Here is a 27655-nt window from a genome sequence, read left to right on the forward strand (position 1 = left end):
AGTTACATATACAGCAGTATTAATCCCCTTTTGTCAGTTACATATACAGCAGTATTTATCTCCTTTTGTCAGTTACATATACAGCGGTATTTATCCCCTTTTGTCAGTTACATATACAGCAGTATTTATCTCCTTTTGTCAGTTACATACACAGCAGTATTTATCCCTTTTGTCAGTTACATATACAGCAGTATTTATCCCCTTTTGTCAGTTACATATACAGCAGTATTTACCCCCTTTTGTCAGTTACATATACAGCAGTATTTATCCCCTTTTGTCAGTTGCATATACAGCAGTATTTATCTCCTTTTGTCAGTTACATATACAGCGGTATTTATCCCCTTATGTCAGTTACATATACAGCAGTAATTTCCCCTTTTGTCAGTTACATATACAGCAGTATTTATCCTTTTGTCAGTTACATATACAGCAGTATTTACCCCCTTTTGTCAGTTACATATACAGCAGTATTTACCCCCTTTTGTCAGTTACATATACAGCAGTATTTATCTCCTTTTGTCAGTTACATATACAGCAGTATTTACCCCCTTTTGTCAGTTACATATACAGCAGTATTTACCCCCTTTTGTCAGTTACATATACAGCAGTATTTACCCCCTTTTGTCAGTTACATATACAGCAGTATTTATCTCCTTTTGTCAGTCACATATACAGCAGTATTTATCACCTTTTGTCAGTTACATATACAGCAGTATTTATCACCTTTTGTCAGTTACATGTACAGCAGTATTTATCACCTTTTGTCAGTTACATATACAGCAGTATTTATCACCTTTTGTCAGTTACATATACAGCAGTATTTATCCCCTTTTGTCAGTTACATATACAGCAGTATTTATCACCTTTTGTCAGTTACATATACAGCAGTATTTATCCCCTTTTGTCAGTTACATATACAGCAGTATTTATCCCCTTTTGTCAGTTACATATACAGCAGTATTTACCCCCTTTTGTCAGTTACATATACAGCAGTATTTATCTCCTTTTGTCAGTCACATATACAGCAGTATTTATCACCTTTTGTCAGTTACATATACAGCAGTATTTAGCCCCTTTTGTCAGTTACATATACAGCAGTATTTAGCCCCTTTTGTCAGTTACATATACAGCAGTATTTAGCCCCTTTTGTCAGTTACATATACAGCAGTATTTATCACCTTTTTTCAGTTACATATACAGCAGTATTTACCCCCTTTTTCAGTTACATATACAGCAGTATTTATCCCCTTTTGTCAGTTACATATACAGCAGTATTTACCCCCTTTTGTCAGTTACATATACAGCATTATTTATCCCCTTTTGTCAGTTACATATACAGCAGTATGTATCCCCTTTTGTCAGTTACATATACAGCAGTATTTATCCCCTTTTGTCAGTTACATATACAGCAGTATTTACCCCCTTTTGTCAGTTACATATACAGCAGTATTTAGCCCCTTTTGTCAGTTACATATACAGCAGTATTTATCCCCTTTTGTCAGTTACATATACAGCAGTATTTATCCCCTTTTGTCAGTTACATATACAGCAGTATTTATCCCCTTTTGTCAGTTACATATACAGCAGTATTTACCCCCTTTTGTCAGTTACATATACAGCAGTATTTATCCACTTTTTCAGTTACATATACAGCAGTATTTAGCCCCTTTTGTCAGTTACATATACAGCAGTATTTACCCCCTTTTGTCAGTTACATATACAGCAGTATTTAGCCCCTTTTGTCAGTTACATATACAGCAGTATTTATCTCCTTTTGTCAGTTACATATACAGCAGTATTTATCCCCTTTTGTCAGTTACATATACAGCAGTATTTATCACCTTTTGTCAGTTACATATACAGCAGTATTTATCCCCTTTTGTCAGTTACATATACAGCAGTATTTATCCCCTATTGTTAGTTGCATATACAGCAGTATTTATCCCCTTTTTGTCAGTTACATATACAGCAGTATTTATCTCATTTTGTCAGTTACATATACAGCAGTATTTATCCCCTTTTGTCAGTTACATATACAGCAGTATTTACCCCCTTTTGTCAGTTACATATACAGCAGTATTTATCCCCTTTTGTCAGTTACATATACAGCAGTATTTAGCCCCTTTTTGTCAGTTACATATACTGCAGTATTTATCTCATTTTGTCAGTTACATATACAGCAGTATTTATCCCCTTTTGTCAGTTACATATACAGCAGTATTTAGCCCCTTTTTGTAAGTTACATATACAGCAGTATTTATCTCATTTTGTCAGTTACATATACAGCAGTATTTAGCCCCTTTTGTCAGTTACATATATAGCAGTATTTAGCCCCTTTTGTCAATTACATATACAGCAGTATTTACCCCCTTTTGTCAGTTACATATACAGTAGTATTTATCCCCTTTTTCAGTTACATATACAGCAGTATTTAGCCCCTTTTGTCAGTTACATATACAGCAGTTTTTAGCCCCTTTTGTCAGTTACATATACAGCAGTATTTAGCCCCTTTTTGTCAGTTACATATACAGCAGTATTTATCTCATTTTGTCAGTTACATATACAGCAGTATTTATCCCCTTTTGTCAGTTACATATACAGCAGTATTTATCCCCTTTTGTCAGTTACATATACAGCAGTATTTAGCCCCTTTTGTCAATTACATATACAGCAGTATTTAGCCCCTTTTGTCAGTTACATATACAGCAGTATTTATCACCTTTTTTCCGTTACATATACAGCAGTATTTACCCCCTTTTTCAGTTACATATACAGCAGTATTTAGCCCCTTTTGTCAGTTACATATACAGCAGTATTTAGCCGCTTTTGTCAGTTACATATACAGCAGTATTTATCCACTTTTTCAGTTACATATACAGCAGTATTTAGCCCCTTTTGTCAGTTACATATACAGCAGTATTTACCCCCTTTTTTCAGTTACATATACAGCAGTATTTAGCCCCTTTTGTCAGTTACATATACAGCAGTATTTATCTCCTTTTGTCAGTTACATATACAGCAGTATTTATCCCCTTTTGTCAGTTACATATACAGCAGTATTTAGCCCCTTTTGTCAGTTACATATACAGCAGTATTTATCTCATTTTGTCAGTTACATATACAGCAGTATTTAGCCCCTTTTGTCAGTTACATATACAGCAGTATTTATCTCATTTTGTCAGTTACATATACAGCAGTATTTATCCCCTTTTGTCAGTTACATATACAGCAGTAATTTACCCTTTTGTCAGTTACATATACAGCAGTATTTATCCCCTTTTCTCAGTTACATATACAGCAGTATTTATCACCTTTTGTCAGTTACATATACAGCAGTATTTATCTCCTTTTGTCAGTTACATATACAGCGGTATTTATCCCCTTTTGTCAGTTACATATACAGCAGTATTTACCCCCTTTTGTCAGTTACATATACAGCAGTATTTATCACCTTTTGTCAGTTACATATACAGCAGTATTTATCTCCTTTTGTCAGTTACATATACAGCAGTATTTATCCCCTTTTGTCAGTTACATATACAGCAGTATTTATCTCCTTTTGTCAGTTACATATACAGCAGTATTTATCTCATTTTGTCAGTTACATATACAGCAGTATTTAGCCCCTTTTGTCAGTTACATATACAGCAGTATTTAGCCCCTTTTGTCAGTTACATATACAGCAGTATTTACCCCCTTTTGTCAGTTACATATACAGTAGTATTTATCCCCTTTTTCAGTTACATATACAGCAGTATTTAGCCCCTTTTGTCAGTTACATATACAGCAGTTTTTAGCCCCTTTTGTCAGTTACATATACAGCAGTATTTAGCCCCTTTTTGTCAGTTACATATACAGCAGTATTTATCTCATTTTGTCAGTTACATATACAGCAGTATTTATCCCCTTTTGTCAGTTACATATACAGCAGTATTTATCCCCTTTTGTCAGTTACATATACAGCAGTATTTAGCCCCTTTTGTCAATTACATATACAGCAGTATTTAGCCCCTTTTGTCAGTTACATATACAGCAGTATTTATCACCTTTTTTCCGTTACATATACAGCAGTATTTACCCCCTTTTTCAGTTACATATACAGCAGTATTTAGCCCCTTTTGTCAGTTACATATACAGCAGTATTTATCCCCTTTTGTCAGTTACATATACAGCAGTATTTAGCCGCTTTTGTCAGTTACATATACAGCAGTATTTATCCACTTTTTCAGTTACATATACAGCAGTATTTAGCCCCTTTTGTCAGTTACATATACAGCAGTATTTACCCCCTTTTTTCAGTTACATATACAGCAGTATTTAGCCCCTTTTGTCAGTTACATATACAGCAGTATTTATCTCCTTTTGTCAGTTACATATACAGCAGTATTTATCCCCTTTTGTCAGTTACATATACAGCAGTATTTACCCCCTTTTGTCAGTTACATATACAGCAGTATTTATCCCCTTTTGTCAGTTACATATACAGCAGTATTTATCCCCTTTTGTCAGTTACATATACAGCAGTAATTTACCCTTTTGTCAGTTACATATACAGCAGTATTTATCCCCTTTTGTCAGTTACATATACAGCAGTATTTATCTCCTTTTGTCAGTTACATATACAGCGGTATTTATCCCCTTTTGTCAGTTACATATACAGCAGTATTTACCCCCTTTTGTCAGTTACATATACAGCAGTATTTATCACCTTTTGTCAGTTACATATACAGCAGTATTTATCTCCTTTTGTCAGTTACATATACAGCGGTATTTATCCCCTTTTGTCAGTTACATATACAGCAGTATTTATCTCCTTTTGTCAGTTACATATACAGCAGTATTTATCCCTTTTGTCAGTTACATATACAGCAGTATTTATCCCCTTTTGTCAGTTACATATACAGCAGTATTTACCCCCTTTTGTCAGTTACATATACAGCAGTATTTATCCCCTTTTGTCAGTTGCATATACAGCAGTATTTATCTCCTTTTGTCAGTTACATATACAGCAGTATTTATCTCCTTTTGTCAGTTACATATACAGCAGTATTTATCCCCTTATGTCAGTTACATATACAGCAGTAATTTCCCCTTTTGTCAGTTACATATACAGCAGTATTTATCCTTTTGTCAGTTACATATACAGCAGTATTTACCCCCTTTTGTCAGTTACATATACAGCAGTATTTACCCCCTTTTGTCAGTTACATATACAGCAGTATTTATCTCCTTTTGTCAGTCACATATACAGCAGTATTTATCACCTTTTGTCAGTTACATATACAGCAGTATTTATCACCTTTTGTCAGTTACATATACAGCAGTATTTATCTCCTTTTGTCAGTTACATATACAGCAGTATTTAGCCCCTTTTGTCAGTTACATATACAGCAGTATTTATCACCTTTTGTCAGTTACATATACAGCAGTATTTATCACCTTTTGTCAGTTACATATACAGCAGTATTTATCACCTTTTGTCAGTTACATATACAGCAGTATTTATCACCTTTTGTCAGTTACATGTACAGCAGTATTTATCACCTTTTGTCAGTTACATATACAGCAGTATTTATCACCTTTTGTCAGTTACATATACAGCAGTATTTATCCCCTTTTGTCAGTTACATATACAGCAGTATTTATCACCTTTTGTCAGTTACATATACAGCAGTATTTATCCCCTTTTGTCAGTTACATATACAGCAGTATTTATCCCCTTTTGTCAGTTACATATACAGCAGTATTTACCCCCTTTTGTCAGTTACATATACAGCAGTATTTATCTCCTTTTGTCAGTTACATATACAGCAGTATTTATCCCCTTTTGTCAGTTACATATACAGCAGTATTTAGCCCCTTTTGTCAGTTACATATACAGCAGTATTTATCTCCTTTTGTCAGTTACATATACAGCAGTATTTATCCCCTTTTGTCAGTTACATATACAGCAGTATTTAGCCCCTTTTGTCAGTTACATATACAGCAGTATTTAGCCCCTTTTGTCAGTTACATATACAGCAGTATTTATCTCATTTTGTCAGTTAAATATACAGCAGTATTTATCTCCTTTTGTCAGTTACATATACAGCAGTATTTATCTCCTTTTGTCAGTTACATATACAGCAGTATTTATCACTCACCTTTTGTCAGTTACATATACAGCAGTATTTAGCCCCTTTTGTCAGTTACATATACAGCAGTATTTAGCCCCTTTTGTCAGTTACATATACAGCAGTATTTATCACCTTTTTTCAGTTACATATACAGCAGTATTTACCCCCTTTTGTCAGTTACATATACAGCAGTATTTATCCCCTTTTGTCAGTTACATATACAGCAGTATTTATCCCCTTTTGTCAGTTACATATACAGCAGTATTTATCTCCTTTTGTCAGTTACATATACAGCAGTATTTAGCCCCTTTTGTCAGTTACATATACAGCAGTATTTATCTCCTTTTGTCAGTTACATATACAGCGGTATTTATCCCCTTTTGTCAGTTACATATACAGCAGTATTTATCTCCTTTTGTCAGTTACATATACAGCAGTATTTATCCCTTTTGTCAGTTACATATACAGCAGTATTTATCCCCTTTTGTCAGTTACATATACAGCAGTATTTACCCCCTTTTGTCAGTTACATATACAGCAGTATTTATCCCCTTTTGTCAGTTGCATATACAGCAGTATTTATCTCCTTTTGTCAGTTACATATACAGCAGTATTTATCTCCTTTTGTCAGTTACATATACAGCAGTATTTATCCCCTTTTGTCAGTTACATATACAGTAGTATTTATCCCCTTTTGTCAGTTACATATACAGCAGTATTTATCCCCTTTTGTCAGTTACATATACAGCAGTATTTATCCCCTTTTGTCAGTTACATATACAGCAGTATTTATCCCCTTTTGTCAGTTACATATACAGCAGTATTTACCCCCTTTTGTCAGTTACATATACAGCAGTATTTATCCCCTTTTGTCAGTTGCATATACAGCAGTATTTACCCCCTTTTGTCAGTTACATATACAGCAGTATTTATCCCCTTTTGTCAGTTGCATATACAGCAGTATTTATCTCCTTTTGTCAGTTACATATACAGCAGTATTTATCTCCTTTTGTCAGTTACATATACAGCAGTATTTAGCCCTTATGTCAGTTACATATACAGCAGTATTTATCCCCTTTTGTCAGTTACATATACAGTAGTATTTATCCCCTTTTGTCAGTTACATATACAGCAGTATTTACCCCCTTTTGTCAGTTACATATACAGCAGTATTTATCCCCTTTTGTCAGTTGCATATACAGCAGTATTTATCTCCTTTTGTCAGTTACATATACAGCAGTATTTATCTCCTTTTGTCAGTTACATATACAGCAGTATTTATCCCCTTTTGTCAGTTACATATACAGCAGTATTTATCCCCTTATGTCAGTTACATATACAGCAGTAATTTCCCCTTTTGTCAGTTACATATACAGCAGTATTTATCCTTTTGTCAGTTACATATACAGCAGTATTTACCCCCTTTTGTCAGTTACATATACAGCAGTATTTACCCCCTTTTGTCAGTTACATATACAGCAGTATTTATCTCCTTTTGTCAGTCACATATACAGCAGTATTTATCACCTTTTGTCAGTTACATATACAGCAGTATTTATCACCTTTTGTCAGTTACATATACAGCAGTATTTATCACCTTTTGTCAGTTACATGTACAGCAGTATTTATCACCTTTTGTCAGTTACATATACAGCAGTATTTATCACCTTTGGTCAGTTACATATACAGCAGTATTTATCCCCTTTTGTCAGTTACATATACAGCAGTATTTATCCCCTTTTGTCAGTTACATATACAGCAGTATTTATCTCCTTTTGTCAGTTACATATACAGCAGTATTTAGCCCCTTTTGTCAGTTACATATACAGCAGTATTTATCCCCTTTTGTCAGTTAGATATACAGCAGTATTTATCACCTTTTGTCAGTTACATATACAGCAGTATTTATCCCCTTTTGTCAGTTACATATACAGCAGTATTTATCCCCTTTTGTCAGTTACATATACAGCAGTATTTACCCCCTTTTGTCAGTTACATATACAGCAGTATTTATCTCCTTTTGTCAGTCACATATACAGCAGTATTTATCACCTTTTGTCAGTTACATATACAGCAGTATTTAGCCCCTTTTGTCAGTTACATATACAGCAGTATTTAACCCCTTTTGTCAGTTACATATACAGCAGTATTTAGCCCCTTTTGTCAGTTACATATACAGCAGTATTTATCACCTTTTTTCAGTTACATATACAGCAGTATTTACCCCCTTTTTCAGTTACATATACAGCAGTATTTATCCCCTTTTGTCAGTTACATATACAGCAGTATTTACCCCCTTTTGTCAGTTACATATACAGCAGTATTTATCCCCTTTTGTCAGTTACATATACAGCAGTATGTATCCCCTTTTGTCAGTTACATATACAGCAGTATTTATCCCCTTTTGTCAGTTACATATACAGCAGTATTTACCCCCTTTTGTCAGTTACATATACAGCAGTATTTAGCCCCTTTTGTCAGTTACATATACAGCAGTATTTACCCCCTTTTTCAGTTACATATACAGCAGTATTTATCCCCTTTTGTCAGTTACATATACAGCAGTATTTATCCCCTTTTGTCAGTTACATATACAGCAGTATTTATCCCCTTTTGTCAGTTACATATACAGCAGTATTTATCCCCTTTTGTCAGTTACATATACAGCAGTATTTATCTCATTTTGTCAGTTACATATACAGCAGTATTTAGCCCCTTTTGTCAGTTACATATACAGTAGTATTTATCCCCTTTTGTCAGTTACATATACAGCAGTATTTAGCCCCTTTTGTCAGTTACATATACAGCAGTATTTACCCCCTTTTTCAGTTACATATACAGCAGTATTTAGCCCCTTTTTTCAGTTACATATACAGCAGTATTTAGCCGCTTTTGTCAGTTACATATACAGCAGTATTTATCCCCTTTTTCAGTTACATATACAGCAGTATTTAGCCCCTTTTGTCAGTTACATATACAGCAGTATTTATCCCCTTTTGTCAGTTACATATACAGCAGTAATTATCCCCTTTTGTCAGTTACATATACAGCAGTATTTATCCCCTTTTGTCAGTTACATATACAGCAGTATTTATCACCTTTTGTCAGTTACATATACAGCAGTATTTACCCCCTTTTTCAGTTACATATACAGCAGTATTTAGCCCCTTTTTTCAGTTACATATACAGCAGTATTTAGCCGCTTTTGTCAGTTACATATACAGCAGTATTTATCCCCTTTTTCAGTTACATATACAGCAGTATTTAGCCCCTTTTGTCAGTTACATACACAGCAGTATTTATCCCCTTTTGTCAGTTACATATACAGCAGTATTTATCCCCTCTTGTCAGTTACATATACAGCAGTATTTATCCCCTTTTGTCAGTTACATATACAGCAGTAATTTACCATTTTGTCAGTTACATATACAGCAGTATTTAGCCCCTTTTGTCAGTTACATATACAGCAGTATTTATCACCTTTTGTCAGTTACATATACAGCAGTATTTATCTCCTTTTGTCAGTTACATATACAGCAGTATTTATCCCCTTTTGTCAGTTACATATACAGCAGTATTTATCCCCTTTTGTCAGTTACATATACAGCAGTATTTATCACCTTTTGTCAGTTACATATACAGCAGTATTTATCTCCTTTTGTCAGTTACATATACAGCAGTATTTATCCCCTTTTGTAAGTTACATATACAGCAGTATTTATCCCCTTTTGTCAGTTACATATACAGCAGTATTTATCCCCTTTTGTCAGTTACATATACAGCAGTATTTATCACCTTTTGTCAGTTACATATACAGCAGTATTTATCTCCTTTTGTCAGTTACATATACAGCAGTATTTATCCCCTTTTGTCAGTTACATATACAGCAGTATTTATCCCCTTTTGTCAGTTACATATACAGCAGTATTTACCCCCTTTTGTCAGTTACATATACAGCAGTATTTAGCCCCTTTTGTCAGTTACATATACAGCAGTATTTACCCCCTTTTGCCAGTTACATGTACAGCAGTATTTATCCCCTTTTGTCAGTTACATATACAGCAGTATTTATCTCCTTTTGTCAGTTACATATACAGCAGTATTTACCCCCTTTTGCCAGTTACATGTACAGCAGTATTTATCCCCTTTTGCCAGTTACATGTACAGCAGTATTTATCACCTTTTGTAAGTTACATATACAGCAGTATTTATCTCATTTTGTCAGTTACATATACAGCAGTATTTAGCCCCTTTTGTCAGTTACATACACAGCAGTATTTATCTCCTTTTGTCAGATACATATACAGCAGTATTTATCCCCTTTTGTCAGTTACATATACAGCAGTATTTATCCCCTTTTGTCAGTTACATATACAGCAGTATTTACCCCCTTTTGTCAGTTACATACACAGCAGTATTTATCTCCTTTTGTCAGATACATATACAGCAGTATTTATCCCCTTTTGTCAGTTACATATACAGCAGTATTTATCCCCTTTTGTCAGTTACATATACAGCAGTATTTAGCCCCTTTTGTCAGTTACATATACAGCAGTATTTATCACCTTTTGTCAGTTACATATACAGCAGTATTTACCCCCTTTTTCAGTTACATATACAGCAGTATTTAGCCCCTTTTTTCAGTTACATATACAGCAGTATTTAGCCGCTTTTGTCAGTTACATATACAGCAGTATTTATCCCCTTTTGTCAGTTACATATACAGCAGTATTTATCACCTTTTGTCGGTTACATATACAGCAGTATTTACCCCCTTTTTCAGTTACATATACAGCAGTATTTAGCCCCTTTTTTCAGTTACATATACAGCAGTATTTAGCCGCTTTTGTCAGTTACATATACAGCAGTATTTAGCCCCTTTTGTCAGTTACATATACAGCAGTATTTATCCCCTTTTGTCAGTTACATATACAGCAGTATTTATCACCTTTTGTCAGTTACATATACAGCAGTATTTACCCCCTTTTTCAGTTACATATACAGCAGTATTTATCCCCTTTTTTCAGTTACATATACAGCAGTATTTATCCCCTTTTGTCAGTTACATATACAGCAGTATTTATCACCTTTTGTCAGTTACATATACAGCAGTATTTACCCCCTTTTTCAGTTACATATACAGCAGTATTTAGCCCCTTTTTTCAGTTACATATACAGCAGTATTTAGCCGCTTTTGTCAGTTACATATACAGCAGTATTTATCCCCTTTTTCAGTTACATATACAGCAGTATTTATCCCCTTTTGTCAGTTACATATACAGCAGTATTTATCCCCTTTTGTCAGTTACATATACAGCAGTAATTTACCATTTTGTCAGTTACATATACAGCAGTATTTAGCCCCTTTTGTCAGTTACATATACAGCAGTATTTATCCCCTTTTGTCAGTTACATATACAGCAGTATTTATCACCTTTTGTCAGTTACATATACAGCAGTATTTATCTCCTTTTGTCAGTTACATATACAGCAGTATTTATCTCCTTTTGTCAGTTACATATACAGCAGTATTTATCCCCTTTTGTCAGTTACATATACAGCAGTATTTACCCCCTTTTGTCAGTTACATATACAGCAGTATTTAGCCCCTTTTGTCAGTTACATATACAGCAGTATTTATCCCCTTTTGTCAGTTACATATACAGCAGTATTTACCCCCTTTTGTCAGTTACATATACAGAAGTATTTAGCCCCTTTTGTCAGTTACATATACAGCAGTATTTATCTCCTTTTGTCAGTTACATATACAGCAGTATTTATCCCCTTTTGTAAGTTACATATACAGCAGTATTTATCCCCTTTTGTCAGTTACATATACAGCAGTATTTATCCCCTTTTGTCAGTTACATATACAGCAGTATTTAGCCCCTTTTGTCAGTTACATATACAGCAGTATTTATCCCCTTTTGTCAGTTACATATACAGCAGTATTTAGCCCCTTTTGTCAGTTACATATACAGCAGTATTTATCCCCTTTTGTCAGTTACATATACAGCAGTATTTACCCCCTTTTGTCAGTTACATATACAGCAGTATTTATCACCTTTTGTCAGTTACATATACAGCAGTATTTATCCCCTTTTGTCAGTTACATATACAGCAGTGTTTACCCCCTTTTGTCAGTTACATATACAGCAGTATTTATCCCCTTTTGTCAGTTACATATACAGCAGTATTTATCTCCTTTTGTCAGTTACATATACAGCAGTATTTATCTCCTTTTGTCAGTTACATATACAGCAGTATTTATCACCTTTTGTCAGTTACATATACAGCAGTATTTATCTCCTTTTGTCAGTTACATATACAGCAGTATTTATCCCCTTTTGTCAGTTACATATACAGCAGTATTTACCCCCTTTTGCCAGTTACATATACAGCAGTATTTACCCCCTTTTGCCAGTTACATGTACAGCAGTATTTATCACCTTTTGTCAGTTACATATACAGCAGTATTTATCCCCTTTTGTCAGTTACATGTACAGCAGTATTTATCACCTTTTGTAAGTTACATATACAGCAGTATTTATCTCATTTTGTCAGTTACATATACAGCAGTATTTATCCCCTTTTGTCAGTTACATATACAGCAGTATTTATCTCCTTTTGTCAGTTACATATACAGCAGTATTTATCCCCTTTTGTCAGTTACATATACAGCAGTATTTATCCCCTTTTGTCAGTTACATATACAGCAGTATTTATCCCCTTTTGTCAGTTACATATACAGCAGTATTTATCTCCTTTTGTCAGTTACATATACAGCAGTATTTATCCCCTTTTGTCAGTTACATATACAGCAGTATTTACTACCTTTTGTCAGTTACATATACAGCAGTATTTATCTCATTTTGTCAGTTACATATACAGCAGTGTTTACCCCCTTTTGTCAGTTACATATACAGCAGTATTTAGCCCCTTTTGTCAGTTACATATACAGCAGTATTTACTACCTTTTGTCAGTTACATATACAGCAGTATTTATCTCCTTTTGTCAGTTACATATACAGCAGTATTTACCCCCTTTTGTCAGTTACATATACAGCAGTAGTTACGGATATAGTCTGTATCAAAGACGATAGAGACTAAAAGAGTGCACTTGGGTAGCACTTCTGTTCCATGAAAATAACATAAAGATTTATATAGACCTTAAACAACCACTGTAGGTCAAAGGGTTGAAAGAAAAATTTAAAACATAACTTTTATTACCTTAACAATCAATAAAAAATGTGTTGTGTGAGTGTGTGCACTTTAAAAACACATAGCAACTTTTACAGATAATGGACGTGGCCCTGAATATTAGATAAGTATATTCCCTTGGACTGGAGATATTGTTTGAATTTATGTATATGTTGGATTAGTAATATACATCTATCCAGTGGCTAGTTGGCTTGTGTCTTTCAATATTATACACCACTTTGGGATTCAAACTTCCCACAAATTGTTAATAGTGTATCAAGTTGAGCAACCGTATAAGAGAAATAAATATATGGTTTGTATCTGTGTGATACACTGGTAATTAATATCCTGGTTTGTGTTTATTATTTACACTGTTAGGATAAATAGTCTCTATATAGAGATAATTCACACATTCAGTTACATTACTGGTTCTTAATCATTATAAATTCTATATACAGATTGCAATCACTATTAACATTTCCGTTACAGTTGTGTTATTTATGTATACATTTATTACTGGTATAAATTTATTTCACTGTTCCATTTTCTCGTTCAATGGAATAACAGGAATTTTGTATTTATATATACGATTATTGCTAGTATAAATTTATTTCACTGTTCCATTTTCTCATACAATGTAATAACAGGATAGTACAGATTGCTTTAGTATAAGTTGGTAAATATTGTATACTTAAACACTTGTTACACCAAAGTTTTTAGTATGGCTTAAATTGATGTATGTCATATATAAGTGCTTGGTGTACTTTTAACACATTTTGTTTTGTAAATTTGCAGTTAGTATTTTGATCATTAGTGGTGTTGATAGTTTACCACTGCTAACCTCAAGTGGTTTATGCTTTATAGTAAATGTAATCGGGCTTTACCTATTTCTGCTATATTGGTCGCCTAGCAGGTTAATTAAATATTGTTGTTACACATGTGATCATATGTGGTTAAAGCGTTGCTTTAGAATACGTCTGACATAACATATAGTATAGTGCTGGAGATGTAATAATTCAGACAATCTGTATAAGTTAATATAATGTTTATATACTCTCTCAATGGTTTACCACTATGAAAGGTTGCATATATTATATAAGCTGCATAGTTTCCAAATGTTTGTATATATGTGTTTATTGGTCGTACTTATTATGCAGTTTGTAACAACACATATCTTGAGTCTGTTCTTAGTTGGATACCTATAATCTTGTTTATCGCAGTGTAAACTAGAGAGACTAATCTACACACTAAGTCACTATTGTTAGTAATTATCACAGAGTTATTCGTCTTTGATTTTCTAAAGCAACCGTAAAGGTTTACTGCTGGTTATAGCGTTGTAATATTAGAGGCATATCTGGGAGGATTTGTGTTATTCTGGTGAGCTTTAACACTGTTAGTGTGAGCGTCTGCCTTTTATAGCCCTATGATGTTAGCAACAGATTTTTTGGAATATATATTACATAACAACCAGTATAAGCGGCCAGCAGTGTTAGCATTTATGTTAACAGGTAGTGTGCCATTAACACTCGCTACTGATAAACCGCTATAGATTTAAGTTATAAACAAATAATTATTTGGATATATGTAATAGCGGTCTGATGCAATGGTTGACGATTGTTTGTCACAGTGTAAACTAGAGAAACTGATCTACACACTAAGTCACTGTTGTTTGTAATTACCAAAGAGCTTTTCGTCTTAAATTTTCTAAAGCAACCGTGAGGGTTTACTAGTTGTTATAGCGTGATAATATTAAGGCATATCTGGGAGGATTTATATTATCCCGGTGAGCTTTAACACAGTATTTATCCCCTTTTGTCAGTTACATATACAGCAGTATTTACCCCCTTTTGCCCCTAGGTTCCGGCGGGGTGGGAGAACGACGGGATAGAGGTTAATAATTTTATTTAGTGTTGGCGATGTCAGGGACGGCAGATTAGGGGTGTTTAGACTCGGGTTTATGTGAGGGTGTTAGGTGTAAATGTAACTATATTTCTACCATAGAAATCAATGGGGTATGCTTCATTCTCTTGCATCATCGAACATAAGTTTTTGTTGCTTTCATACTCCCATTGATTTCTATGGCATCCGCGGCCTCAACGGTGGCGGATTGAAAACCAGGTACTCTTCGTCCGAATAGCTTCGAACTTACCTGTTAAATGTTTAATGTATGGGAAAAAGTCTCAAATAGAGCCGAAGGTGTATTCGGAACATCTGTAATGACGTAAGCATCGATCTGTGTCGGATTGAGACCAACGGATCGTATGTTACGTCACAAATTTCAACTTTTGCCGGTCTTGAGGCTTTCAAAACTAGGTTGGATCAATTTCGCAACAATTACAAGGCGGAATTCCTGCATATGTGCGGTTGACACTTTGATAGATAGGCCTCTATGTGTAAAATGTTTCATTTCAGTTGTTAAATTACCTATGTCAAATTTAATTTGTTCAAACTGAGGTAACATGAGTTCAGATATTTGTTTAACTATATCTTGTAAGTCAGGCATAGACATATCTGCAGTATTTGTAATTAAAGGTATATTTACAGCATTGTCAATACTGCCTCTGTTTTTCTCTAACCTTAGCTGGCATGTTAGTTGAGTGTATTTTATAGTTTGTGATAAATCTTTCCATGTAGTACGGACAGCGTGTATAAAAAAACCTTATAAAAGAATCCAACCTACAATGTTATGTGGTTTTGTGTTAAATGCCCAATCAAAGGGCCGTGGTGACAAGAATAATGCTATGTACGCGGCTCATGTGAAGGCTGTCTATGTTTAGTACAGTCAGTGTTACTAATATTTACTTATCATTCCTGTTATATACCTGCTCTAATAGGGGTTCCCTGATAATCCCTGGGGAGTGACTGAATACCCCGGCCTCTAATTGGTTTTTAAGTTGCCCATCTGCACAAAGAATACAAACAACATTGCCCATAATTCACACATCATTTATACTTGTGGTTGCTGTCCCACAACATGCAGTACATGAACATGTTAGCGATATGCAATGCATCTTTATATGATCAGCGTGAGTGTACTGGACACAAATACATGTAATTAAAGGGACAGTGTACACCAATTTTCATTTAACTGCATGTAATAGACACTACTATAAAGAATAATATGCACAGATACTGATCTAAAAATCCATTATAAAACCATTTAAAATCTTTCTTAGAATTTCCCAGTTTAGCTCTGTTGAAACGATTAGCTGGAACACCCACTGCAAGTGGTTCTATTGCAAAAATAGCAGACACTCCCCCCTCCCCCTTTCTCTGCATATAAAAAGACCCTTTACACAAACAGGAGCAAGCTGGAGTAGGTATACATCAGAATTCTACTAAAACTTTGGTGCTGGTTAGGAGTCTGAAAATCAGCACAATGTTATTTAAAAATAAGCAAAGCTATACATTTTTTTTTAAAACACTCCCAGATTGGCGATAAAAAAGAAACATCTACAAAACATTTATTAAAATAAAAATCTAGTGTATAATGTCCCTTTAATGTAATTATTAGAGGTGGGGGCTGTATTGCTGCTGTTACTGATCTAGTGACGTCTTCTCTTTACAGCTGAGTGCACAGTTATGGGGATCCCCAGCGTTACCACAAACCTATCTGGCTTTGGCTGCTTCATGCAGGAACACGTAGCCGACCCCACGGCGTATGGTAATACTGTCATCTGTGTCATACTCTGTGTCACCTGTTTATAGAGTGTCACATGTGTCATGCTCTGTGTCACCTGTGTCTGTCTTACCTGTCTCTAGAGTGTCACATGTGTCTGTCTCACCTGTCTCTATAGAGTCAACTGTGTCTGTCTCACCAGTCTATAGTCTCACCTGTGTCTGTCTCACCGGTCTATAGAGTGTCACCTGTGTCTGTCTCACCGGTCTATAGAGTGTCACCTGTGTCTGTCTCACCGGTCTATAGTCTCACCTGTGTCTGTCTCACCTGTCTCTATAGAGTCAACTGTGTCTGTCTCACCAGTCTATAGTCTCACCTGTGTCTGTCTCACCGGTCTATAGAGTCTCACCTGTGTCTGTCTCACCGGTCTATAGAGTGTCACCTGTGTCTGTCTCACCGGTCTATAGTCTCACCTGTGTCTGTCTCACCAGTCTATAGTCTCACCTGTGTCTGTCTCACCGGTCTATAGAGTGTCACCTGGTTCTGTCTCACCTGTCTCTAGCATGTCACCTGTGTCTGTCTCACTGGTCTCTAGAGTGTCACCTGTGTCTGTCTCACTGGTCTCTAGAGTGTCACCTTTGTCTGTCTCACCAGTCTCTAGAGCAGAGCTTTCCAAACTTTTCATGTTGGCGACACACTTTTTAGACCTACATCATTTCTCGACACAGTAATTCAGTTGTACTGGCAAGCAGGAGGTTAAACTAACTTGTTTTAAGAGACACATACATAAATTATATAATAATATAATAAAATATATTTACAAGCAACAGTATGTATGTGAAAGAATTAAAAAAAAGTTTAACACCACCAATAGCTACTTACTATTTTAATGGGTTGTATGAGGTTGATGGGATGAACACAGTCTCTGAATATTTGGTAGAATATTAGATAAAGACACTCGCATTTCATCATGAAGCATTTTTAAGCTTCCACTTCCTATCCATATATCAAAAGCAGGAACAGCAATGCACTACTGGGAGCTAGCTGCAAAAAACAACCCTTTGACTTCTGACTTCAGCTCAGCGTTTAAGTTGCCGCCCTCAGAGCTCAGTGAGTCCGATTGACTACTGCCTGTGCTGCAAACACACTGCTGTCGCACTCACTGACTACACGTGCAATCACAAGCCAATTAAGGAGACTACACGTGCAGTCAGGAGCCAATGTGCCGCCAATAGGAATAGTTTCCGTTCCCACTGAGCTGCACCAATAGGTTAAGATGATCTGTGACCCCCCTAGGTATCAATCATGTGTCAACCATGTGATATGGGTAGCAGGCAGGCGGAAAGTCAGAAACAAAAAAAAAAACAAATTTAAAAATTAAATTTAAAAAAAATTGTGCTGAAGCAGGGACACACCTACACACTGCTGCCGACACACTAGTGTGTCCCGACACACAGTTTGGAAAGCACTGCTCTAGAGTGTCACCTGTGTCTGTCTCATCTGTCTCTAGAGTGTCACCTGAGTCTGTCACATCTGTCTCTAAAGTTTGACCTGTGTCTGTCTCACCTGTCTCTATAGAGACACCTGTGTCTGTCTCACCTGTCCTTAGTGTCACCTGTGTCTGTATCACCTTCTCTAGAGTGTCACCTGTGTTATACTCTGTCTCACCTGTCTCTAAAGTGTCACCTGTGTCTGTCTCACCTGTCTCTAGAGTGTCACTTGTGTCTGTCTCACTGTTCTCTAGTGTCATCTGTGTCTGTCTCACCTGTCTCCAGTGTCACCTGTGTCATACTCTGTCTCACCTGTCTCTAGAGTGTCACCTGTGTCATACTCTGTCTCACCTGTCTCTAAAGTGTCACCTGTGTCTGTCTCACCTGTCTCTAGAGTGTCACTTGTGTCTGTCTCACTGTTCTCTAGTGTCATCTGTGTCTGTCTCACCTGTCTCCAGTGTCACCTGTGTCATACTCTGTCTCACCTGTCTCTAGAGTGTCACCAGTGTCATACTCTGTCTCACCTGTCTCTGGAGTGTCACCAGTGTCATACTCTGTCTCACCTGTCTCTAGAGTGTCACTTGTGTCTCTCTCACTTGTCTCTAGAGTGTCACCTATGTTATACTCTGTCTCACCTGTCTCTAGAGTGTGAGTTGTGTCTGTCTCACCTGTCTCTAGAGTGTCACCTGTGTCTGTCTCACTTTTCTCTAGATTGTCACCTGTGTCTGTCTCACCTGTCTCTAGAGTGTAATTTGTGTCTGTCTCACTTGTCTCTAGATTGTCACCTTTGTCTCTCTCACAATTCTCTAGAGTGTCACCTGTATCTGTCTCACCTGTCTCTAGAGTGTCACCAGTGTCATACTCTGTCTCACCTGTCTCTAGAGTGTCACTTGTGTCTCTCTCACTTGTCTCTAGAGTGTCACCTATGTTATACTCTGTCTCACCTGTCTCTAGAGTGTGAGTTGTGTCTGTCTCACCTGTCTCTAGAGTGTCACCTGTGTCTGTCTCACTTTTCTCTAGATTGTCACCTGTGTCTGTCTCACCTGTCTCTAGAGTGTAATTTGTGTCTGTCTCACTTGTCTCTAGATTGTCACCTTTGTCTCTCTCACAATTCTCTAGAGTGTCACCTGTGTCTGTCTCACCAATCTCTAGAGTGTCATTTGTGTCTCACTTGTCTATAGAGTGTCACCTGTGTCTGTCTCATCTGTCTCTAGAGTGTCACCTGTGTCTGTCTCACCTGTCTCTAGAGTGTCACCTGTGTCTGCCTCACCTGTCTCTATAGTGTCACCTTTGTCTGTCTCACCTGTCTCTATGGTGTCACCTGTGTCTGTCTCACCTGTCTCTAGAGTGTCACCTGTGTCTGTCTCACCTGTCTCTAGAGTGTCACCTGTGTCTGTCTCACCTGTCTCTATAGTGTCACCTTTGTCTGTCTCACCTGTCTCTATGGTGTCACCTGTGTCTGTCTCACCTGTCTCTAGAGTGTCACCTGTGTCTGTCTCACCTATCTATAGAGTGTCACCTGTGTCTGTCTCACCTGTCTCTAGAGTGTCACCTGTGTCTGTCTCACCTATCTCTAGAGTGTCACCTGTGTCTGTCTCACCTGTCTCTAGAGTGTCACCTGTGTCTGTCTCACTGGTCTCTAGAGTGTCACCTGTGTCTCTCTCACTTGTCTCTAGAGTGTCACCTATGTTATACTCTGTCTCACCAATCTCTAGAGTGTCATTTGTGTCTGTCTCACTTGTCTATAGAGTTTTACCTGTGTCTGTCTCACCTGTCTCTAGAGTGTCACCAGTGTCATACTCTGTCTCACCTGTCTCTAGAGTGTCACTTGTGTCTCTCTCACTTGTCTCTAGAGTGTCACCTATGTTATACTCTGTCTCACCTGTCTCTAGAGTGTGAGTTGTGTCTGTCTCACCTGTCTCTAGAGTGTCACCTGTGTCTGTCTCACTTTTCTCTAGATTGTCACCTGTGTCTGTCTCACCTGTCTCTAGAGTGTAATTTGTGTCTGTCTCACTTGTCTCTAGATTGTCACCTTTGTCTCTCTCACAATTCTCTAGAGTGTCACCTGTATCTGTCTCACCTGTCTCTAGAGTGTCACCTTTACTCTACTCTCACTGGTCTCTAGAGTGTCACATGTGTCTGTCTCACCTGTCTCTAAAGTGTCACCTGTGTCTGTCTCACCTTCTCTAGAGTGTCACCTGTGTCTGTCTCACCTGTCTCTAGAGTGTCACCTGTGTCTGTCTCACCAATCTCTAGAGTGTCATTTGTGTCTCACTTGTCTATAGAGTTTTACCTGTGTCTGTCTCACCTGTCTCTAGAGTGTCACCAGTGTCATACTCTGTCTCACTTGTCTCTAGAGTGTCACTTGTGTCTCTCTCACTTGTCTCTAGAGTGTCACCTATGTTATACTCTGTCTCACCTGTCTCTAGAGTGTGAGTTGTGTCTGTCTCACCTGTCTCTAGAGTGTCACCTGTGTCTGTCACACTTTTCTCTAGATTGTCACCTGTGTCTGTCTCACCTGTCTCTAGAGTGTAATTTGTGTCTGTCTCACTTGTCTCTAGATTGTCACCTTTGTCTCTCTCACAATTCTCTAGAGTGTCACCTGTATCTGTCTCACCTGTCTCTAGAGTGTCACCTTTACTCTACTCTCACTGGTCTCTAGAGTGTCACATGTGTCTGTCTCACCTGTCTCTAAAGTGTCACCTGCGTCTGTCTCACCTTCTCTAGAGTGTCACCTGTGTCTGTCTCACCTGTCTCTAGAGTGTCACCTGTGTCTGTCTCACCAATCTCTAGAGTGTCATTTGTGTCTCACTTGTCTATAGAGTTTTACCTGTGTCTGTCTCACCTGTCTCTAGAGTGTCAACTGTATCTGTCTCACCTGTCTCTAGAGTGTCACCTGTGTCTGTCTCACCTGTCTCTAGAGTGTCACCTGTGTCTGTCTCACCTGTCTCTAGAGTGTCACCTGTGTCTGCCTCACCTGTCTCTATAGTGTCACCTTTGTCTGTCTTACCTGTCTCTATGGTGTCACCTGTGTCTGTCTCACCTGTCTCTAGAGTGTCACCTGTGTCTGTCTCACCTGTCTCTAGAGTGTCACCTGTGTCTGTCTCACCTGTCTCTATAGTGTCACCTTTGTCTGTCTCACCTGTCTCTATGGTGTCACCTGTGTCTTTCTAACCTGTCTCTAGAGTGTCACCTGTGTCTGTCTCACCTATCTCTAGAGTGTCACCTGTGTCTGTCTCACCTGTCTCTAGAGTGTCACCTGTGTCTGTCTCACCTATCTCTAGAGTGTCACCTGTGTCTGTCTCACCTGTCTCTAGAGTGTCACCTGTGTCTGTCTCACTGGTCTCTAGAGTGTCACCTGTGTCTCTCTCACTTGTCTCTAGTGTGTCACCTATGTTATACTCTGTCTCACCAATCTCTAGAGTGTCATTTGTGTCTGTCTCACTTGTCTATAGAGTTTTACCTGTGTCTGTCTCACCTGTCTCTAGAGTGTCAACTGTATCTGTCTCACCTGTCTCTAGATTGTCACCTGTGTATGTCTCACTGGTCTCTATAGTGTCACCTGTGTCTGTCTCACCTGTCTATAGAGTGTCACCTTTGTCTGTCTCACCTGTTTCGAGGGTGTCAACTGTGTCTGCCTCACCTGTCTCTATAGTGTCACCTGTGTCTGTCTCACCTATCTCTAGAGTGTCACCTGTGTCTGTCTCACCTTCTCTAGAGTGTCACCTGTGTCTGTCTCACCTAACTCTATAGGTTCACCTGTGTCTGTCTCACCTGTCTCTAGAGTGTCACCTGTGTCTGTCTCACTTTTCTCTAGATTGTCACCTGTGTCTGTCTCACCTGTCTCTAGAGTGTAATTTGTGTCTGTCTCACTTGTCTCTAGATTGTCACCTTTGTCTCTCTCACAAGTCTCTAGAGTGTCACCTGTATCTGTCTCACCTGTCTCTAGAGTGTCACCTTTACTCTCACTGGTCTCTAGAGTGTCACCTGTGTCTGTCTCACCTTCTCTAGAGTGTCACCTGTGTCTGTCTCACCAATCTCTAGAGTGTCATTTGTGTCTGTCTCACTTGTCTATAGAGTTTTACCTGTGTCTGTCTCACCTGTCTCTGGAGTGACAACTGTATCTGTCTCACTTGTCTCTAGAGTGTCACCTGTGTATGTCTCACTGGTCTCTATAGTGTCACCTGTGTCTGTCTCACCTGTCTCTAGAGTGTCACCTTTGTCTGTCTCACCTGTTTCGAGGGTGTCACCTGTGTCTGCCTCATCTGTCTCTATAGTGTCACCTTTGTCTGTCTCACCTGTCTCTATAGTGTCACCTGTGTCTGTCTCACCTATCTCTAGAGTGTCACCTGTGTCTGTCTCACCTGTCTCTAGAGTGTCACATGTGTCTGTCTCACCTATCTCTAGAGGTTCACCTGTGTCTGTCTCACCTGTCTCTAGAGTGTCAGCTTTGTCTGTCTCACCTGTCTCTAGGGTGTCACCTTTGTCTGTCTCACCTGTCTCTAGAGTGTCACCTGTATCTGTCTCCCCTATCTCTAGAGTGTCACCTGTGTCTGTCTCACCTGTCTCTAGAGTGTCATCTGTGTCTGTCTCACCTGTCTCTAGAGTGTCACCTGTGTCTGTCTCACTGGTCTCTAGAGTGTCACCTGTATCTGTCTCACCTGTCTCTAGAGTGTCACCTTTGTCTGTCTCCCCTGTTTCGAGGGTGTCACCTGTGTCTGCCTCACCTGTCTCTATAGTGTCACCCGTGTCTCTCTCACTGGTCTCTAGAGTGTCATTTGTGTCAGTCTCACTTGTCTATAGCGTTTTACCTGTGTCTGTCTCACCTGTCTCTAGAGTGTCAGCTGTATCTGTCTCATCTGTCTCTAGAGTGTCACCTGTGTCTGTCTCACTGGTCTCTATATTGTCACCTGTGTCTGTCTCACCTATCTCTAGAGTGTCATCTGTGTCTGTCTCACCTGTCTCTAGAGTGTCACCTGTGTCTGTCTCACCTGTCTCTAGAGTGTCACCTGTGTCTGTCTCACTGGTCTCTAGAGTGTCACCTGTGTCTGTCTCACCTGTCTCTAGAGTGCAATTTGTGTCTGCCTCACTTGTCTCCAGATTGTCACCTTTGTCTCTCTCACCAGTCTCTAGAGTGTCACCTGTATCTGTCTCCCCTGTCTCGAGAATGTCACCTATGTCTCTCACTGGTCTCTAGAGTGTCATCTGTGTCTGTCTCACCTGTATCTAAAGTGTCACCTGTGTCTGTCTCACCTTCTCTAGAGTGTCACCTGTGTCTGTCTCACCTGTCTCTAGGGTGTTGCCTGTGTCATACTCTGTTTCACCTGTCTCTAAAGTTTCACCTGTGTCTGTCTCACCAGTCTCTAGAGTGTCATTTGTGTCTGTCTCACTTGTCTATAGAGTTTTACCTGTGTCTGTCTCACCTGTCTCTAGAGTGTCACCTGTATCTGTCTCACCTATCTCTAGAGTGTCACCTGTGTATGTCTCACTGGTCTCTATAGTGTCACCTGTGTCTTTCTCACCTGTCTCTAAAATGTCACCTTTGTCTGTCTCACCTGTTTCGAGGGTGTCACCTGTGTCTGTCTCACCTGTCTCTAGAGTGTCACCTTTGTCTGTCTCACCTGTCTCTAGGGTGTCACCTGTGTCTGTCTCACCTGTCTCTAGAGTGTCACCTGTATCTGTCTCACTGGTCTCTAGAGTGTCATCTGTGTCTGTCTCACCTATCTCTAGAGTGTCACCTGTGACTGTCTCACTGGTCTCTAGAGTATCATCTGTGTCTGTCTCACCTATCTCTAGAGTGTCATCTGTGTCTGTCTCACTTGTCTCTAGGGTGTCACCTGTGTCTGTCTCACCTGTCTCTAGAGTGTCACCTTTGTCTGTCTCACTGGTCTCTAGAGTGTCACTCGTGTCTGTCTCACTGGTCTCTAGAATGTCATTTGTGTCTGCCTCACCTGTCTCTAGAGTGTCACCTGTGTCTGTCTCACCTGTCTATAGAGTTTTACCTGTGTCTGTCTCACCTGTCTCTAGAGTGTCACCTGTATCTGTCTCACCTGTCTCTAGAGTGTCACCTGTGTCTGTCTCACTGGTCTCTATTTTGTAACCTGTGTCTGTCTCACCTGTCTCTAGAGTGTCACCTTTGTCTGTCTCACTGGTCTCTAGAGTGTCACCCGTGTCTGTCTCACTGGTCTCTAGAGTGTCATTTGTGTCTGCCTCACTTGTCTCTATTTTGTAACCTGTGTCTGTCTCACCTGTCTCTAGAGTTTTACCTGTGTCTGTCTCACCTGTCTCTAGAGTGTAACCTGTATCTGTCTCACCTGTCTCTAGAGTGTCACCTGTATCTGTCTCACTGGTCTCTATTTTGTCACCTATGTCTGTCTCACCTGTCTCTAGAGTGTCACCTTTGTCTGTCTCACTGGTCTCTAGAGTGTCACCCGTGTCTGTCTCACTGGTCTCTAGAGTGTCATTTGTGTCTGCCTCACTTGTCTCTATTTTGTAACCTGTGTCTGTCTCACCTGTCTCTAGAGTGTCACCTGTGTCTGTCTCACCTGTCTATAGAGTTTTACCTGTGTCTGTCTCACCTGTCTCTAGAGTGTCACCTGTATCTGTCTCACCTGTCTCTAGAGTGTCACCTGTGTCTGTCTCACTGGTCTCTATTTTGTCACCTGTGTCTGTCTCACCTGTCTCTAGAGTGTCACCTGTATCTGTCTCACCTGTCTCTAGAGTGTCACCTGTGTCTATCTCACTGGTCTCTATTTTGTCACCTGTGTCTGTCTCACAAGTCTCTAGAGTGTCACATTTGTCTGTCTCACCTGTCTCTAGGGTGTCACCTTTGTCTGTCTCACCTGTCTCTAGAGTGTCACCTGTGTCTGTCTCCCCTATCTCTAGAGTGTCACCTGTGTCTGTCTCACTTGTCTCTAGGGTGTCACCTGTGTCTGTCTCACTTGTCTCTAGAGTGTCACCTGTGTCTGTCTCACTTGTCTCTAGGGTGTCACCTGTGTCTGTCTCACCTGTCTCTAGGGTGTCACCTGTGTCTGTCTCACCTGTGTCTGTCTCACTGGTCTCTAGAGTGTCACCTGTGTCTGTTTCACTGGTCTCTAGAGTGTCACCTTTGTCTGTCTCACCTGTCTCTAGAGTGTCACTTGTGTCTGTCTCACCTATCTCTAGAGTGTCACCTGTGTCTGTCTCACCTGTCTCTAGAGTGTCACCTGTGTCTGTCTCACCTGTCTCTAGAGTGTCACTTGTGTCTGTCTCACCTATCTCTAGAGTGTCACCTGTGTCTGTCTCACCTATCTCTAGAGTGTCACCTGTATCTGTCTCACCTGTCTCTAGAGTGTCATTTGTGTCTGCCTCACCTGTCTCTAGAGTGTCATTTGTGTCCGCCTCACCTGTCTCTAGAGTGTCACCTGTGTCTGTCTCACCTGTCTATAGAGTTTTACCTGTGTCTGTCTCACCTGTCTCTAGAGTGTAACCTGTATCTGTCTCACCTGTCTCTAGAGTGTCATTTGTGTCTGCCTCACCTGTCTCTAGAGTGTCATTTGTGTCTGTCTCACCTGTCTCTAGAGTGTCACCTGTGTCTGTCTCACCTGTCTATAGAGTTTTATCTGTGTCTGTCTCACCTGTCTCTAGAGTGTCACCTGTATCTGTCTCACCTGTCTCTAGAGTGTCATTTGTGTCTGCCTCACCTGTCTCTAGAGTGTCATTTGTGTCTGCCTCACCTGTCTCTAGAGTGTCACCTGTGTCTGTCTCACCTGTCTATAGAGTTTTACCTGTGTCTGTCTCACCTGTCTCTAGAGTGTAACCTGTATCTGTCTCACCTGTCTCTAGAGTGTCATTTGTATCTGTCTCACCTTTCTCTAGAGTGTCATTTGTGTCTGCCTCACCTGTCTCTAGAGTGTCACCTGTGTCTGTCTCACCTGTCTATAGAGTTTTACCTGTGTCTGTCTCACCTGTCTCTAGAGTGTAACCTGTATCTGTCTCACCTGTCTCTAGAGTGTCACCTGTGTCTGTCTCACTGGTCTCTATTTTGTCACCTATGTCTGTCTCACCTGTCTCTAGAGTGTCACCTTTGTCTGTCTCACTGGTCTCTAGAGTGTCACCCGTGTCTGTCTCACTGGTCTCTAGAGTGTCATTTGTGTCTGCCTCACTTGTCTCTATTTTGTAACCTGTGTCTGTCTCACCTGTCTCTAGAGTGTCACCTGTGTCTGTCTCACCTGTCTATAGAGTTTTACCTGTGTCTGTCTCACCTGTCTCTAGAGTGTCACCTGTATCTGTCTCACCTGTCTCTAGAGTGTCACCTGTGTCTGTCTCACTGGTCTCTATTTTGTCACCTGTGTCTGTCTCACCTGTCTCTAGAGTGTCACCTGTATCTGTCTCACCTGTCTCTAGAGTGTCACCTGTGTCTGTCTCACTGGTCTCTATTTTGTCACCTGTGTCTGTCTCACAAGTCTCTAGAGTGTCACATTTGTCTGTCTCACCTGTCACTAGGGTGTCACCTTTGTCTGTCTCACCTGTCTCTAGAGTGTCACCTGTGTCTGTCTCCCCTATCTCTAGAGTGTCACCTGTGTCTGTCTCACTTGTCTCTAGGGTGTCACCTGTGTCTGTCTCACTTGTCTCTAGAGTGTCACCTGTGTCTGTCTCACTTGTCTCTAGGGTGTCACCTGTGTCTTTCTCACCTGTCTCTAGGGTGTCACCTGTGTCTGTCTCACCTGTGTCTGTCTCACTGGTCTCTAGAGTGTCACCTTTGTGTGTTTCACTGGTCTCTAGAGTGTCACCTTTGTCTGTCTCACCTGTCTCTAGAGTCTCACTTGTGTCTGTCTCACCTATCTCTAGAGTGTCACCTGTGTCTGTCTCACCTGTCTCTAGAGTGTCACCTGTGTCTGTCTCACCTGTCTCTAGAGTGTCACTTGTGTCTGTCTCACCTATCTCTAGAGTGTCACCTGTGTCTGTCTCACCTATCTCTAGAGTGTCACCTGTATCTGTCTCACCTGTCTCTAGAGTGTCACCTGTATCTGTCTCACCTGTCTCTAGAGTGTCACCTGTGTCTGTCTCACTGGTCTCTATTTTGTCACCTGTGTCTGTCTCACCTGTCTCTAGAGTGTCACCTTTGTCTGTCTCACTGGTCTCTAGAGTGTCACCCGTGTCTGTCTCACTGGTCTCTAGAGTGTCATTTGTGTCTGCCTCACTTGTCTCTATTTTGTAACCTGTGTCTGTCTCACCTGTCTCTAGAGTGT

The 27655-nt window shown here is 39.3% G+C and overlaps 1 protein-coding gene across 1 annotated transcript in view; it reads left to right on the forward strand.

Annotated features, from left to right (window-relative positions):
* LOC128664291 (glycogen [starch] synthase, liver) overlaps positions 1-27655 on the forward strand; it is a gene marked incomplete at its 5' end in the record, with an annotated part of 119600 nt that overhangs the window by 27356 nt on the left and 64589 nt on the right. Inside the window, 1 exon segment of the mRNA XM_053719127.1 lies at positions 16885-16980. Within this exon segment, the coding sequence (XP_053575102.1) occupies positions 16885-16980 (96 nt within the window).

Source organism: Bombina bombina, chromosome 6 (genome assembly GCF_027579735.1).
Source record: "Bombina bombina isolate aBomBom1 chromosome 6, aBomBom1.pri, whole genome shotgun sequence".
Taxonomy (NCBI): domain Eukaryota; kingdom Metazoa; phylum Chordata; class Amphibia; order Anura; family Bombinatoridae; genus Bombina; species Bombina bombina.